The sequence below is a fragment of the Gymnodraco acuticeps genome, unplaced genomic scaffold (genome assembly GCF_902827175.1).
Source record: "Gymnodraco acuticeps unplaced genomic scaffold, fGymAcu1.1, whole genome shotgun sequence".
In the NCBI taxonomy this organism is placed as follows: Eukaryota; Metazoa; Chordata; class Actinopteri; order Perciformes; family Bathydraconidae; genus Gymnodraco; species Gymnodraco acuticeps.
In genome coordinates this window covers 3,247,787-3,260,038 of record NW_022990673.1, presented here as the reverse complement: position 1 = coordinate 3,260,038, position 12,252 = coordinate 3,247,787, and the positions used below count along the sequence as shown (strand labels likewise).

General features: G+C 37.9%; 1 protein-coding gene across 1 annotated transcript in view; it reads right to left on the bottom strand.

Annotated features, from left to right (window-relative positions):
• Positions 1-12,252, bottom strand: part of pex5la (peroxisomal biogenesis factor 5-like a) — a 96,296-nt gene that overhangs the window by 34,621 nt on the left and 49,423 nt on the right. The window contains 3 exon segments of the mRNA XM_034229789.1: positions 249-372; positions 1,654-1,869; positions 8,430-8,541. Coding sequence (XP_034085680.1) covers positions 249-372; positions 1,654-1,869; positions 8,430-8,541 — 452 coding nt within the window.

Sequence of the window (12,252 nt, the reverse complement as noted above, 5' to 3'; positions counted from 1 at the left end):
GTGAACATTAATTGAATTTCCAGGTACAACCAGTCTCCTGTATGAGGGTCTGATGTGCTAAACGTTCATCAACCTCTTTGACCTCAATTAAAATCCTCCTTGCCTGCGCTTCCTGTATTTGAGCAGGATGTACACTGTGAGTCGTGGAAATGTCAAATATGGGCCTGATTCCAATGGATACAGATAGAAAATGTCGCTCATGTCTCAATAATGCGGTTTCATTAATGCCTGCTCAGGACAATACGTACCATAGGAATTCATTGGATGAATTTTTAGAAGAACGCCGCCTTTCCATCTTCCATTTCCTGTTTCCATTTCTCTCAGGGGGAGGATTCAGCTCTTCCCATTTATCCAACGGTGTACACATGGTAACTGGTGACAGCAATAGCATAATTAAAACATGTAAACATCACAAAACTGAAATAAAAAGCCATGCATTCTTTATTCGTTTCACATCAAAAACAACCTCACCTTTGATCAATCGAAACACTCTACATTTCAACTTCAACTCTGAAACAACACTCATCACACTCTTATCTGTACATTTGGACAAAAGCTGATGGCTTTTAGTACAAGACTGTTTTTTCACTTATGCAGTAAACAATCTACCTCATTACAAAAGTTATCTTTTTACTTTCCATCAGTTGAAAAGCCAACATTTTAACACATGGAGTCTTTCTGATAGGACAGCTAAAAACATGGCTGACAATTAGTGCTGTGGGTGTCTAAAAAAACAGCTGCTCACTTTTGTAACATGACATAAAGTTTTCCTTGTAAATGATACCAGGGTAATAATCAATCTCACTGCCATGAATTATTCACCACACTCTAGGAGTCGGTCTGCATAATTGGTTCTCTTTGAAGACTTTAACCTTTTCAACTGGCAAATAAGAAAGTAATTGGCCGTTTCCTCTTTATGTCTTTTGAGATAATCCCTTTCATTACAGTAAATTGGCTTGATCCTGCTTTGGGCTGCCATAAACGCGTGTGAGGTCAGTTCCACAGGGGATGATGGGAGTCGGAGCTGTTCGTGTATAGGGTTGTGGTTCGGAGATGTATGGCTTTTCGAGATAGATGCTGTTGCTTGCAAGATGAATCACAGCTGCTGACTTTGTGAAATTATAGGATTTCCTTTTTTATGTGTATGGTATTTTATAAATATCACATTAGAGAAAATATTAAATATTCATTGAAAATTGTAGACCTAACGGAAACTACTATTAAGTATCTTACTGCGCTTTATGGCTTGAAACACCATATTTACTTTATTATCAATATGTTGAATTAATATAGTACAAAAAGTTATTGTTTGACATTGTTATGCTAGTGCTGATATAAGGTTTTTGAAGTTTTAAAAACATTACTCACTGAGAAACATTTTTCATTTAGCAAAAGAAAACACAAGCAGCTGTTCAAGAACTTTTCATGGATAAAATACAATCTAAAATTGGCAAGAGAACAATCTACTTCTAGTATCAAGTGTCTGTTATTAAGTATTTTTTTCAGTGTGTACCATTGTGTTTCCTTGTAAGATTATTCCATGTATACAGTACCTAGAAACTGATGGTTGGTTTGCATATATTGTCCAAAAGATGAACTAGGCTTTTACCCAAATATTGTGTATTAGAAAAGTTAATACTTGCTGCTATCTACCTGAGTCTAGTGACACTCTCTCTGGGGTCCTCATGATTTCTTCTGTCTGTTCAACTTCCACCTGGATCAGCTCCGTCTCGTCCGTCTCCTTCTTCTTTCTGCGTAGGCTGTTCTTCTGGCTGTTGACCCGGGACGACAGAGGGCTCCTTTTGTCCTTGCTGCTCCTCCTCTCGCCGGGTTCACTGAGATCCAGCAGGTCCAGTGTTGAAGACAGAACTGTGTGGGACAGGACATACTTTAGTTTAGTTTGCTTATTTAGTTCGGTTAGTTGTATTGCTTTATGATTTCTAACATGGATTGTTTTGGAATCTGAGAGATAACATTCAATAGGCTCACATTTTACAGTTGAGGGACATTTAAAACCAAATCATCTAGGACTATTATTATTCCTCTGCAAAGGAGGATATGTTTTCGGTTCGGTTTTGGTTTGTTTGTCTGATTGTCAGCATGATAATGGAAAAATGTGTGGCCTGATTTTCATGAAACTTGTAGAAAGAGTGTTACGTGGAACAAGGAAAGAATGATTACACTTTTTTTAAAACATCCCAATCACAGGACCGAACAGGACAATTATTTTAACCAATGAAAACGACTGAAGGTTTGCTCCCTCCAAATGTACCTTAAGTTTTAAATGTGAAGGGCTGAGTTGTTCAAGTTTAACTACTAATGGCTTTCTGAAGCCGGAAAAAGTTAAATTGCATACAGTTTAACTAGTCAAACATGCTTGTTTCTAATGAAAAATGTGCTATATCACATTATAGCATTTTGGTTCAAATGGATCCTTTTGGGGACTGTTATTGCTAGAACAAAACCCAGATTAAATATCTCATTCCTCTTTCTTTTATCTTGGTATTATTTTCTCACCCCTAAAAATCACCCTTTAAAATCAATTAAAAGTAATATCTCTTTAATTTGTGAATGGTGATCTTCCGTGTCGTTTTTATTCTTAGATATGAAACAGTTCTGCTTTTATTGGGTGGTAATGACAAGATTGTTCACTGTACCGACTAAGTGGTTTTTAACATTTTTCAACCATGCATAATATTTTTGAAACTTTTCTTTCTCTTGGTAATAAGACAGGAATAGCGGTTTCACTTATTCAGCTGCATGAAGCTTTGATTCTGATCTACACATTCCCTGACACGGCGAGTAAGCTGTCAGGGGTACTTAAGCTGTCGCAGCATTGCCCCCTAGGCGGACATGGAAAAAGAATTGGCTGCTGCTCTTTTCAGAGAATCTAAATGTACTTCAGGCCTCTGCACTGACAAGGATAAGGCTGCCCCTCGAGGAGTTCCTGTTTGAACAATTAAGTAATTCAATCGCAGGTTGTTAGAGCGCGAAGAAGGACAGAGCCTTCTGTCAAGGGGCTTAACTTTAGTCTGCCCGTCGTCCAGCGTCACGACTACAGACTGTAACGGTGGTATTATTCTTATCTGATACCCAGGTTTCAATATTAAACTAATGGATGGTTGATTTGAGTAATGATTGTTGTACTTTTAAAATCTCAGGTAATAGCAGAGATGCAGCTTTCTCAATGTATTTGCAAGAAGAATTATGTACAGTATAGATCTTTTACTTAAAGTACACTGTAAAATATTACCATGATTTCACAATATTTAGCTGTAATATTTTACAATAAATTACTGTTTTACCACTTTACAGTCTTTACCTGTAATGTTCACAATATAATACTGTAATTTTGAATTTCACAGTGAAATCAATGCAGGCACAGTTAATCACTGTGAATGTACAGGATAAATGATTACCAGGATTTCACAACATGTTACTGTATTATTTCACAGTACAATACTGTATTCAGACCATCCTCTGTGATAACACAACAAATTAAGTGATTTTCTTGCTTTTATCGCTCTTGCTTGGCTTTAAATACTAATTTATTTCTTTGGTGCAGGTTTTACTTAAATTGAAAGGGGCACCGCTGCATGTGCCTTAAAATAAATGATGCATCATATAAATCTATGTAAATTGAAATTCTTGTCTTGGCTTATTGCTTTCAGGTGCTTCCTGGGCATTAATCCTGAGACGGGCTCGTAAGCCAAAAAGAGGCAATTTAAACCCCCATGTCAGCACATTCTTCAGAAAATTGTTGACTTCGAGTGGATGTCTGTGTAGACATGTGCTCCCCTCCTTGTTTCCTTTTCTGTCTCCCTGCTGCGCAGGGGCACCTGGTCTGCCCCTGGCTCCGCCTCTGCCCAGGTGTTCCAAATTCCACTCAGCCGTGTATATATAAAGAGAAGCTGGAGGAGAAGGATGTCTCGCCTATCCTAACGCCGGGAGACACTCTCCTTAGAATACCTCTTTGCCATTTTGAGCTGTAGGCCATATTTTTGCAGATGTGTATATGTTTAGCCTGGAGAACCTGGTAGTCCAGTTTTCGCGGCTTTATTTTGTTTCCCATATGGTTTATATTTTATTTCTGGTTGGGGGGGGGGGGAACTCTGGGTCCTACGGCCCGTGGTGTGGCTGGCTCGGGTTCCCTCCTTCTGTTTGTTCCTTTTGGCCAGTCCTCCAGGCCTCTTTTTGTTTCCCGTTTCGCTTGTTGAAGCAAACAGCTGATTATCAATAAATGCTCGTTACCAAGTACCGGTTATTGTGTGTATTCTTTCATGTTGCGGGTCTCAGCACGAGCCACTACCGTGGAGTAGAGGTTGGGGCCGTAACAACATGTCCAAGACACTGTGAAATGTACTTTGCACTTCAATGGAGCAATAAAAAGTTAAAATGGGCATTTTCTTTGTTTTTCTTTGTTGATTGAGCTGATTGAATTGTGTAGTTATGGTAAAATCCCAGTTAACTAGTCAAATTTACAATATATTATCGTATTATTTACATTTTTATATTTACAGCAAATTACTGGCTACTGTGTTGCATTACTTCTACAGTAAAAATGTGACAATACAGGTAATTACTGTAATGTATGTACAGCAAGGTACCATAATACCACAGGTCTGTACTGCTATATGACAGTAATTCCATGGACATGGCAACTGTAAAGTCACAGTATTTAGTTGTACTTTTATTCTAATTTACTATAAAATATCTACAGTAAATTACTGTGAAATATTTACTGTCAATTACTGTGAAATATTTACAGTAAATTGTTGTGAAATCCATGCAAATAGTAGCCAGTAATTTACTGTAATTTTACAGCCAAACATTTTACAGTGTAAGAAAATCTACTTTCTACCCACTGATGATGTTTGTCTTTTCTGCTGAATGCCAATCTCTCAATCATTTTGGATTAATTAGTAAGTTTAGATTAGTTGTATTTGTTCTTGTTCGGGTCAAATACAAATTAGCTAATGTCCTGAGTTTGGTTGCGTGATTGCTATAACTTTCAGACTGCATCATTGGAGGAAAAAAACACATGTACAGTACTGCATACAGTAGGCTAACTATTAAATGGATATCTTGATACTGATGAGTAAATAAGTAAATAAATCCAGAGCAATCGGTGTAAAATGTACACAAATGTGTAGAATTTGGGCCGCTGGGAGCCTCTAATGATCTTTGCCTCTGCTGATGCGTCTGGTTTTTATGAGCCAGTATCAGTATACGATATGATAATACTTTAATGGTCAGATCAAGTAGGACATTTGACTCGCATCACATCAAATTTCCGACTTGATCTGACCATTAAAGTATATAAAGTTGTGAACCAACACATGTGGATGGCATCTGTTGTCTTCAGTTCAGATAAGAGGATAATAAGGCTAGTAAAACAGTCTCTTTTTTATTGGTTATTTACTACAAAAGTGTTCTCCTTTCTTTCCTGGGACCCTGACTGTTTCTAATTGGCTTGCTGCTGTTTCCTGACAACCAACTGAGACCATTTGTTGACTGAAATATCTGCGTAATTAGAGAGTATGCTTGTCTTCCATGTCTTGTGCTCTTTAGCTGACAAATACAATTACAAATCAGGGAGACACACTCGTGGGGATGGTTGCCTGAAGAGATTTCAGCATCAAAAGGAAACTCAAGCTGTTCATAAAAAGGCAATGATGTCAAAAATGTTTTGGCACCCTTGAGTCTACTTGAAATGATGAGACTGTGAAGACAATTGCACATGTTTTCTTCATCAAGTAAAGATTGTAACTGGGCGCTTGTAAACTGTGTTAATCTAATGGATAACAAGTAGCTCAGTGGTTGCAAATGAGCTGATGGTGAGCAAGTAAATACGATTCCTGAACATTTAATCAGAGTTTAGATGTGTATCTTCACAACATAATGATGCCTGACAGACATGAGTGAGGGGAGAAATGGCACACTTATACAAAAACACTGGCACAAATGAACGTGGGTCACACACTTAGACAACAATAAGAATTAGCAAACAAAAAGAGAGAACACATTGATCACTGAAATCTCAAGCAACCGATTGTGTTTAAGTGAATCCAAAAGGTGAGAACCACTGTGTCTTAAGAGGATTCCTGTGATTATTGAAGCAGCATGTGAGAGCAAAGTGCTGACAAAAGAAAGAAAGGGATTTTGATTGAACGCAAATGAGAGTAGATTTTATGCACGTTGATGAGGAGCTCTTGAATGAAGCCGTTTAAGCTTACGTCAGCAAATCATTGATGATGGATATTCTAATGAAAGAAGAAAGAACATTGCAACAGGGGTAACCAGCTGATTAGGTTAGTGTATCGCTTCAGTTTCTTTCCTTTTATTATGTAGATTGAAAGCTTTAACAGACATTTTCAGAATACGGTTTATTGCTAAGTACTTCTTGGAGCATCCTCTGTATTTACGATGTCGACTTTTACCTACCTTCTATCTCTTAAATGAATTGTTTTATTCATTTTTTATTTGTAATGTTTGTAAACAGTTATGAACAGCACTTTGAATTTACACTATATATGACATGTGCTACAGTATATTAAAAAAACTAACCATAAAGTAGGTTATTCATTTACAAGGCATTTTTGTTGGTGTTTGGTATATACATTAAACATATTAAGTGGAAATAAAATTACAGGCAAGGTACAATATAAGACTAGTACATGAATATATAATAGTAAAATATTATCTCTAATAATAACCTTAACACCAGATACATATTATCAATTTAAAATATATTATAAAGTTGCACAGTTTTATCGAAGGGAAAAAATAGTCATCATCCTCGAAATGAGACAAAAGTAAAACTGTATTGAACACAACAGGATGTAGGTTTCATGTGGATAAGCATATTTAAGCGGGTAATTATCATTCATTATTGATTCTCTTTGCTTGCTAATTCTTGTTTAGCTTTACTCCTGCCAGTCCGTCACAGTGTGAAAACAGATTGACAGACAATCCTCTCCACCTGCATGTCTTTAGACTGTGGGAACAAATCAGAGCAGCTGGAGGAAACCCAAGTGAACATGTGGAGAACTAGAAAATACCTGCTCACAGTTTTTAAACACAAAACATGAATCCACCTCTTGGCACTGAGGATTTAATGTGCAAGGATTTAGTTTAAGTGGCACACACCTTTTTAAAATATTATAAATAGACTACATATTTTGAGATTCATGACCAATTATGTGAGGCCTACTTGATTGTCAGCAGGAGGCACCGGGGAGACAGAAGGCTGAGAGTTTCCTGCAACATTCGCCCATACTCTGCCCGCCTGAATCAGCACAGTCAGCGGCCAGTTTGAAGATGACATGTCAGCTGTGCAATCTGGACAAATCATCGTCACTCAAAAGATGGTGAAGCCTAGCGATCATACTATCCATGTGGTAATCAAGATGGGACTAAGCATCTGTTAAATTCAGACCCTTTTCTCTATTCTTACTTTGACTTAGTTGTTATTTAGTTCATGCATTGTCAGGATGATAAGGTTCTATTAAATACAACCTGAATAATACACATGCAGTATTAACTGACTAAGGGAGACACTCTTACTCTCATACTTTCATATGTTGTCTACTTGCCAAGATTTTCCTGTCACACGTACACTAAAGAGTTACATGTTCGCATGGATTAAGCTGCAAGTTAAATCTTATTTGGCAGCTATACATGTAATGCTTTGAATAATAGTAGTTGGGGTGTGTTACTTGATTTGTATGCATTTTTATGTGGAATTATGATCCATACTAAATAATGCTTGGTCTTTGCCTAGTTACACCACTTTGGGAGTTGCTGATGCATTGAAAACAGAACTCAAAACGGTGTTTTATGAAAACTCAAGTCCTTGTATTTACTCCTGGTGTTCTTCGCCACTCTTTTGGAAGAAATAAATTAGCGGAATAACATATGATCTAGCTTTAAAAGTAACGTACATTTAGTTACTGATAAAAACATTTAAGATACTTTATTATTTTACATTGTAGAAATTGAATTCAGTGTGTTTCTACAGTGATTAATTAGGTCAATTATTGGGATGGCTGAATGCCCATATAGGATCTTTTTTCTGAGCACCAGCATTTCCCTTCAATTATTCCTAATGAGTTGAGAGATTACGCGGTCGCTCAGAGAAAAAACAAATGCACTCAGCAGCACCCCGTACACATAGCCTGGCGAAAATAACACCCTCCCCACTTATGTTACCATGGTTGATAAAAAACATGTTGTTAACAGGAGGCAGCATCCAATGTGTTATTCAAGACCCTCACATGTTAACAACCACACTATGGTATCAAAGCTGTTCTCCTCTACAGTATATATCACAGGGTCTTGATTGGTAAAGGGCATCTTAAGCAGATTGTATAACTTGTATTACATATGTTTCCCGTCATCAGTTAGACTGTAAATCTACTGTACTGTACCAGCTGTGTTGGAAGTCACTGCGCGGGAAAGCCCATCACACTTGGTCTCGCAGAGGAAATCGTCGATGGATGGGCTTAAAAGCGGACGGCTCTCTTGTTGCTCACTCACCAGCTGTAAGGGCAAACAGATAATACAGTTCAGGCTCTCACTCAGCATGGAAAGAGTCCCTGGTTTGTTAACATTAAGTGGCATAAAGTCCTTCTGGGCATGATACAGATTACACCATTGTCCCTATGCTGACACATCACAAGTCAATGTGACTGGGTTTCTTTTTAGGAAGTTAACACAAACTTGTTCCCCTTTCCAGCACATCCTTTTTTTACAGCATCTTGACATAGATACACTGGAGTGATTCAAGTGTGCAGATCCACTCAGATGTTTGATATGCCACTGCCTTTTTAACAGTTATGAAAGTGTGGGTTGTGATCATGTTGATGTGAAGAGCACAAAGACACTTGACATGTAACAGAGACCATATTAAATCATGTGTTGTGTATTTGAGTCATGGCCCCGTGGCTGCTCTTTGATTCCTAGCTATATGCTGGTAATGTTTGAACCCTGGCACATGGATGTTTAGCTGGCAGCATTAGTCTGAGATTAGTACTTTTGATGGAGGCTGATGTTGCCAAAATGTGCAGCTACAGCCAACTTTTAAAAGAGCTTTTCTGACAGACATCAAAACACAGCTGCTGTTTGGCCATTGCTCATAGAGAATCATCTTCATCACACAAACATATTGTTTTGTTTGCATGCACACACAACGAAAAGGTCAGCGAATTGCAGGAATTTGACAATATTGGCATTTTACATGTACTGTAATCACCTGGTTACTGTAAAATCTGTCTTTACATAGAGCTATGTGTTATGAGATATCTCCTTAACACCCATCGTATTTGTAAATTTGCATTTGAAATGTGTTAGTGATCAAGCCGTTGACTGCAAAGGGGTGTTTCTTTTTTTAGGTCATTTGGATTGATGGTGCACTGAGGGGATGAACTCTAGTGAAATAAATGTTTCGTATGTGTGCTTCTGCATGTTTTTCTTGAATTTTACTGTTACCAGTTTTATTTGCATTTTTGTTTAGCCGAGATAATGTTAACAGAACTACATTAATCAGTAGAAAGGTGTAACTCTTCCATCATAAGGGTGCAGATTTAGCCTTTCTGTTTCTTATGTAAAAAGCAGGCAGGAAAAAAAGAAGAAGCAATGCTTGGGTAAACATGCAACATGCAAGCATGGAAAACAACGTCAGTCTATACTCTGTTATTTACTTGACTAATTATAATACTCAAAATACATTATTGTCATTAGCCTCTGGTACTGTCCGTGCACTTACTGCCAAGCAGCATCCCTCAATCTCTGCTAATTGTCTTATTGTGCCTGCCATTACAAACACTTGGATTCAATCAATCAATAGTCCTGAATGGCAGGTCAATCCCACCCTATCTTTTAAAGGGGCTTTGCATTGTAAAGCATTATTTCAATCAGACTGATACTGATCGCACTTCCAGAAGATTTCTAAAAATAAGTCTCAGGTACAGAGTATTTACACAATGATTCTCTGATTCACATTTTGTTTAAGAAATCAGATTACTACAGGATCGTGTACAGGTACTGCATGTACTCTCACTTTATACATCTCATAGTCTCCAATGAAAGAACCACTGAGATGAGCTGGCCGAGAGAAACCTGCTGTGTCTCACCCAATTATGAGTTAACCATTATTGCTTAGCCCACCTTCCAAAACCATAAAATTGTTAATCACCTCGCCTGTGATTCACCAATTTGGAGGCTTGCCAGTGCAGCTGCAGAATAGGATACATCCATTTCATTATTGGTACCCTGAAGCGTCGGTACTCCAGGTGCAGCTGGCGACAATTTACAAACCCAGGCTTCATAATTTGGAGATGAAAACCAGTTTGTCCCATAGAAAGAGTAATCCACCACCACTGTAGTCAGACTGTTTGCCGTGTACAAAGTATAATGGAGGCAGCAAGGAAACATGACATCAGCTATTGTAGCTCTCAAAGCTGTGTTCGCAGGCAGAATTTTAATGAAGGTGCTGAAGGTTTAATTAGCAATCAGTGAATGGACTGCATGTGCGTAATATGGAAGCTGGAGGAAGTTTAGCATGAACGCACTTTACATGACCCTACAATAAAACATTTATGATTGTAGTTACTCCTTGGTGTTTGCTTCGTTGTTTCAGGTCTCAAAGACACAACTGCTATATTGGTAAATAATAATAATCGCATTATTGGTTTTAATATTTACACAACTATTGTATTAAGGCCTATACATTTTTTTGGGAAATTTGAACTACGCATGAACAAAAACTCAGTTGTTCCCCTCTATTTTGGCTACTCTCATTGAGATGGATAAAAATGATGAAATAATACTTATAACATTTAACTAAATCACTGTAATGAAGATTCAAAGCTCCACAAACCAAAGTCTCCAAATAGTCATAAAGGAACGACTCTCTAAAACACCAAAATGAAAGACGATAACTTCTTTAAAGGGGACCTATCATGCAAAATGCACTTTTGTACGTCTTTTATACATGAATGTGTGTCCCCGGTGTGTCAGGGAACTCACCAAGTGTCAGAAAACACATCCCTCTCTTTTCTTCCATACCCAAATCTCTAAAAACGGGGCTGCAACAGATCTGATACAGACTGATACAGATTTGAAGATTCTCTGACGTCAGGAACGAGGAGCTCCGCCTATATGGGCAACTCTCCACCTATCAGGAGGAGACAGCCACGGCCATTGCCGTTCGAAGGCGCTGGATACGCTGTAGTACATATGCCAGGCCTGTAGGTGGCGCTATAGTCTGCCACAAAAGCAGCGAAGAAGACTTCTCAGATTCAGCCCTTGCAAAAACAGGGCTAAAAAAGAGCAAATAGAGCGAAATGAGGCATGGCTAAAATGCATGATCTGTTTGGTATTTTGAAAAAAAAACTTCGCAGACATGTTTTATATAGGTATGGCCCTACAATATATTATTCAAATATAGCATGATAGGTCCACTTTAAGTTATGATTTATTTCAGGACTGTTGTATTAGACTACATTTGTTTTAGATATGCTTTACCTGGTGATGTTACTTGTGTCTTCATGAAATTAGAAAAAGTCATGAAGTATCGACATAGCTATTAAGACCAGTTCAGCCACAATAAAGATAAAATAAATCATATGAAGATATATTTGACTAACAGAAATGTTTCTAGTGTTGGCAGCTTATAATGATTACCAACAAAGAGAAGAGTAAAATGAAAACATGTAGAAGATGATGATACTGTGGTGTACTGTAGAGTCAATAGCACAGAAGAAAGAGCAGATACTTTCACAAAAGCCAGAAAACTTTTGAAACATTTCCATAAATAATATCCAGAGAGGGATTGTTACTGTGTTCTGGAGAGTTCGTGCTGCGCTGCAAGAATGCTGACCCAGCATAGGTAATTAGAGTTGGTGCTGTTCTGGTGTCAGAATAAAGCTTTGGAGGAAGCCTCACAGTGTGAAGTAACCTGATTTCACTGGCTGCTGCCAGCCCATGCATTTCCCCCCAATTTTGGACTGCAGCGACAAATCATAGGATGAGAATACACAGGTTTTAAAGGTCAAATCTGTCTGTGATTTATGGTCTGTGCTTGGAAAAGTGTAATTGAGTCTGAGTGGGTGTCTGAGCCACAGTTGACTCAGTTACACTTTTTTGTATTGTCCAAAAGACAGATGCTTTATTTAATCTTCACATTTTCATAAAGGCTGAATAACAACGCACTCAACCGTTAACCTTTATTGGAAATAACTTCTGCTACTT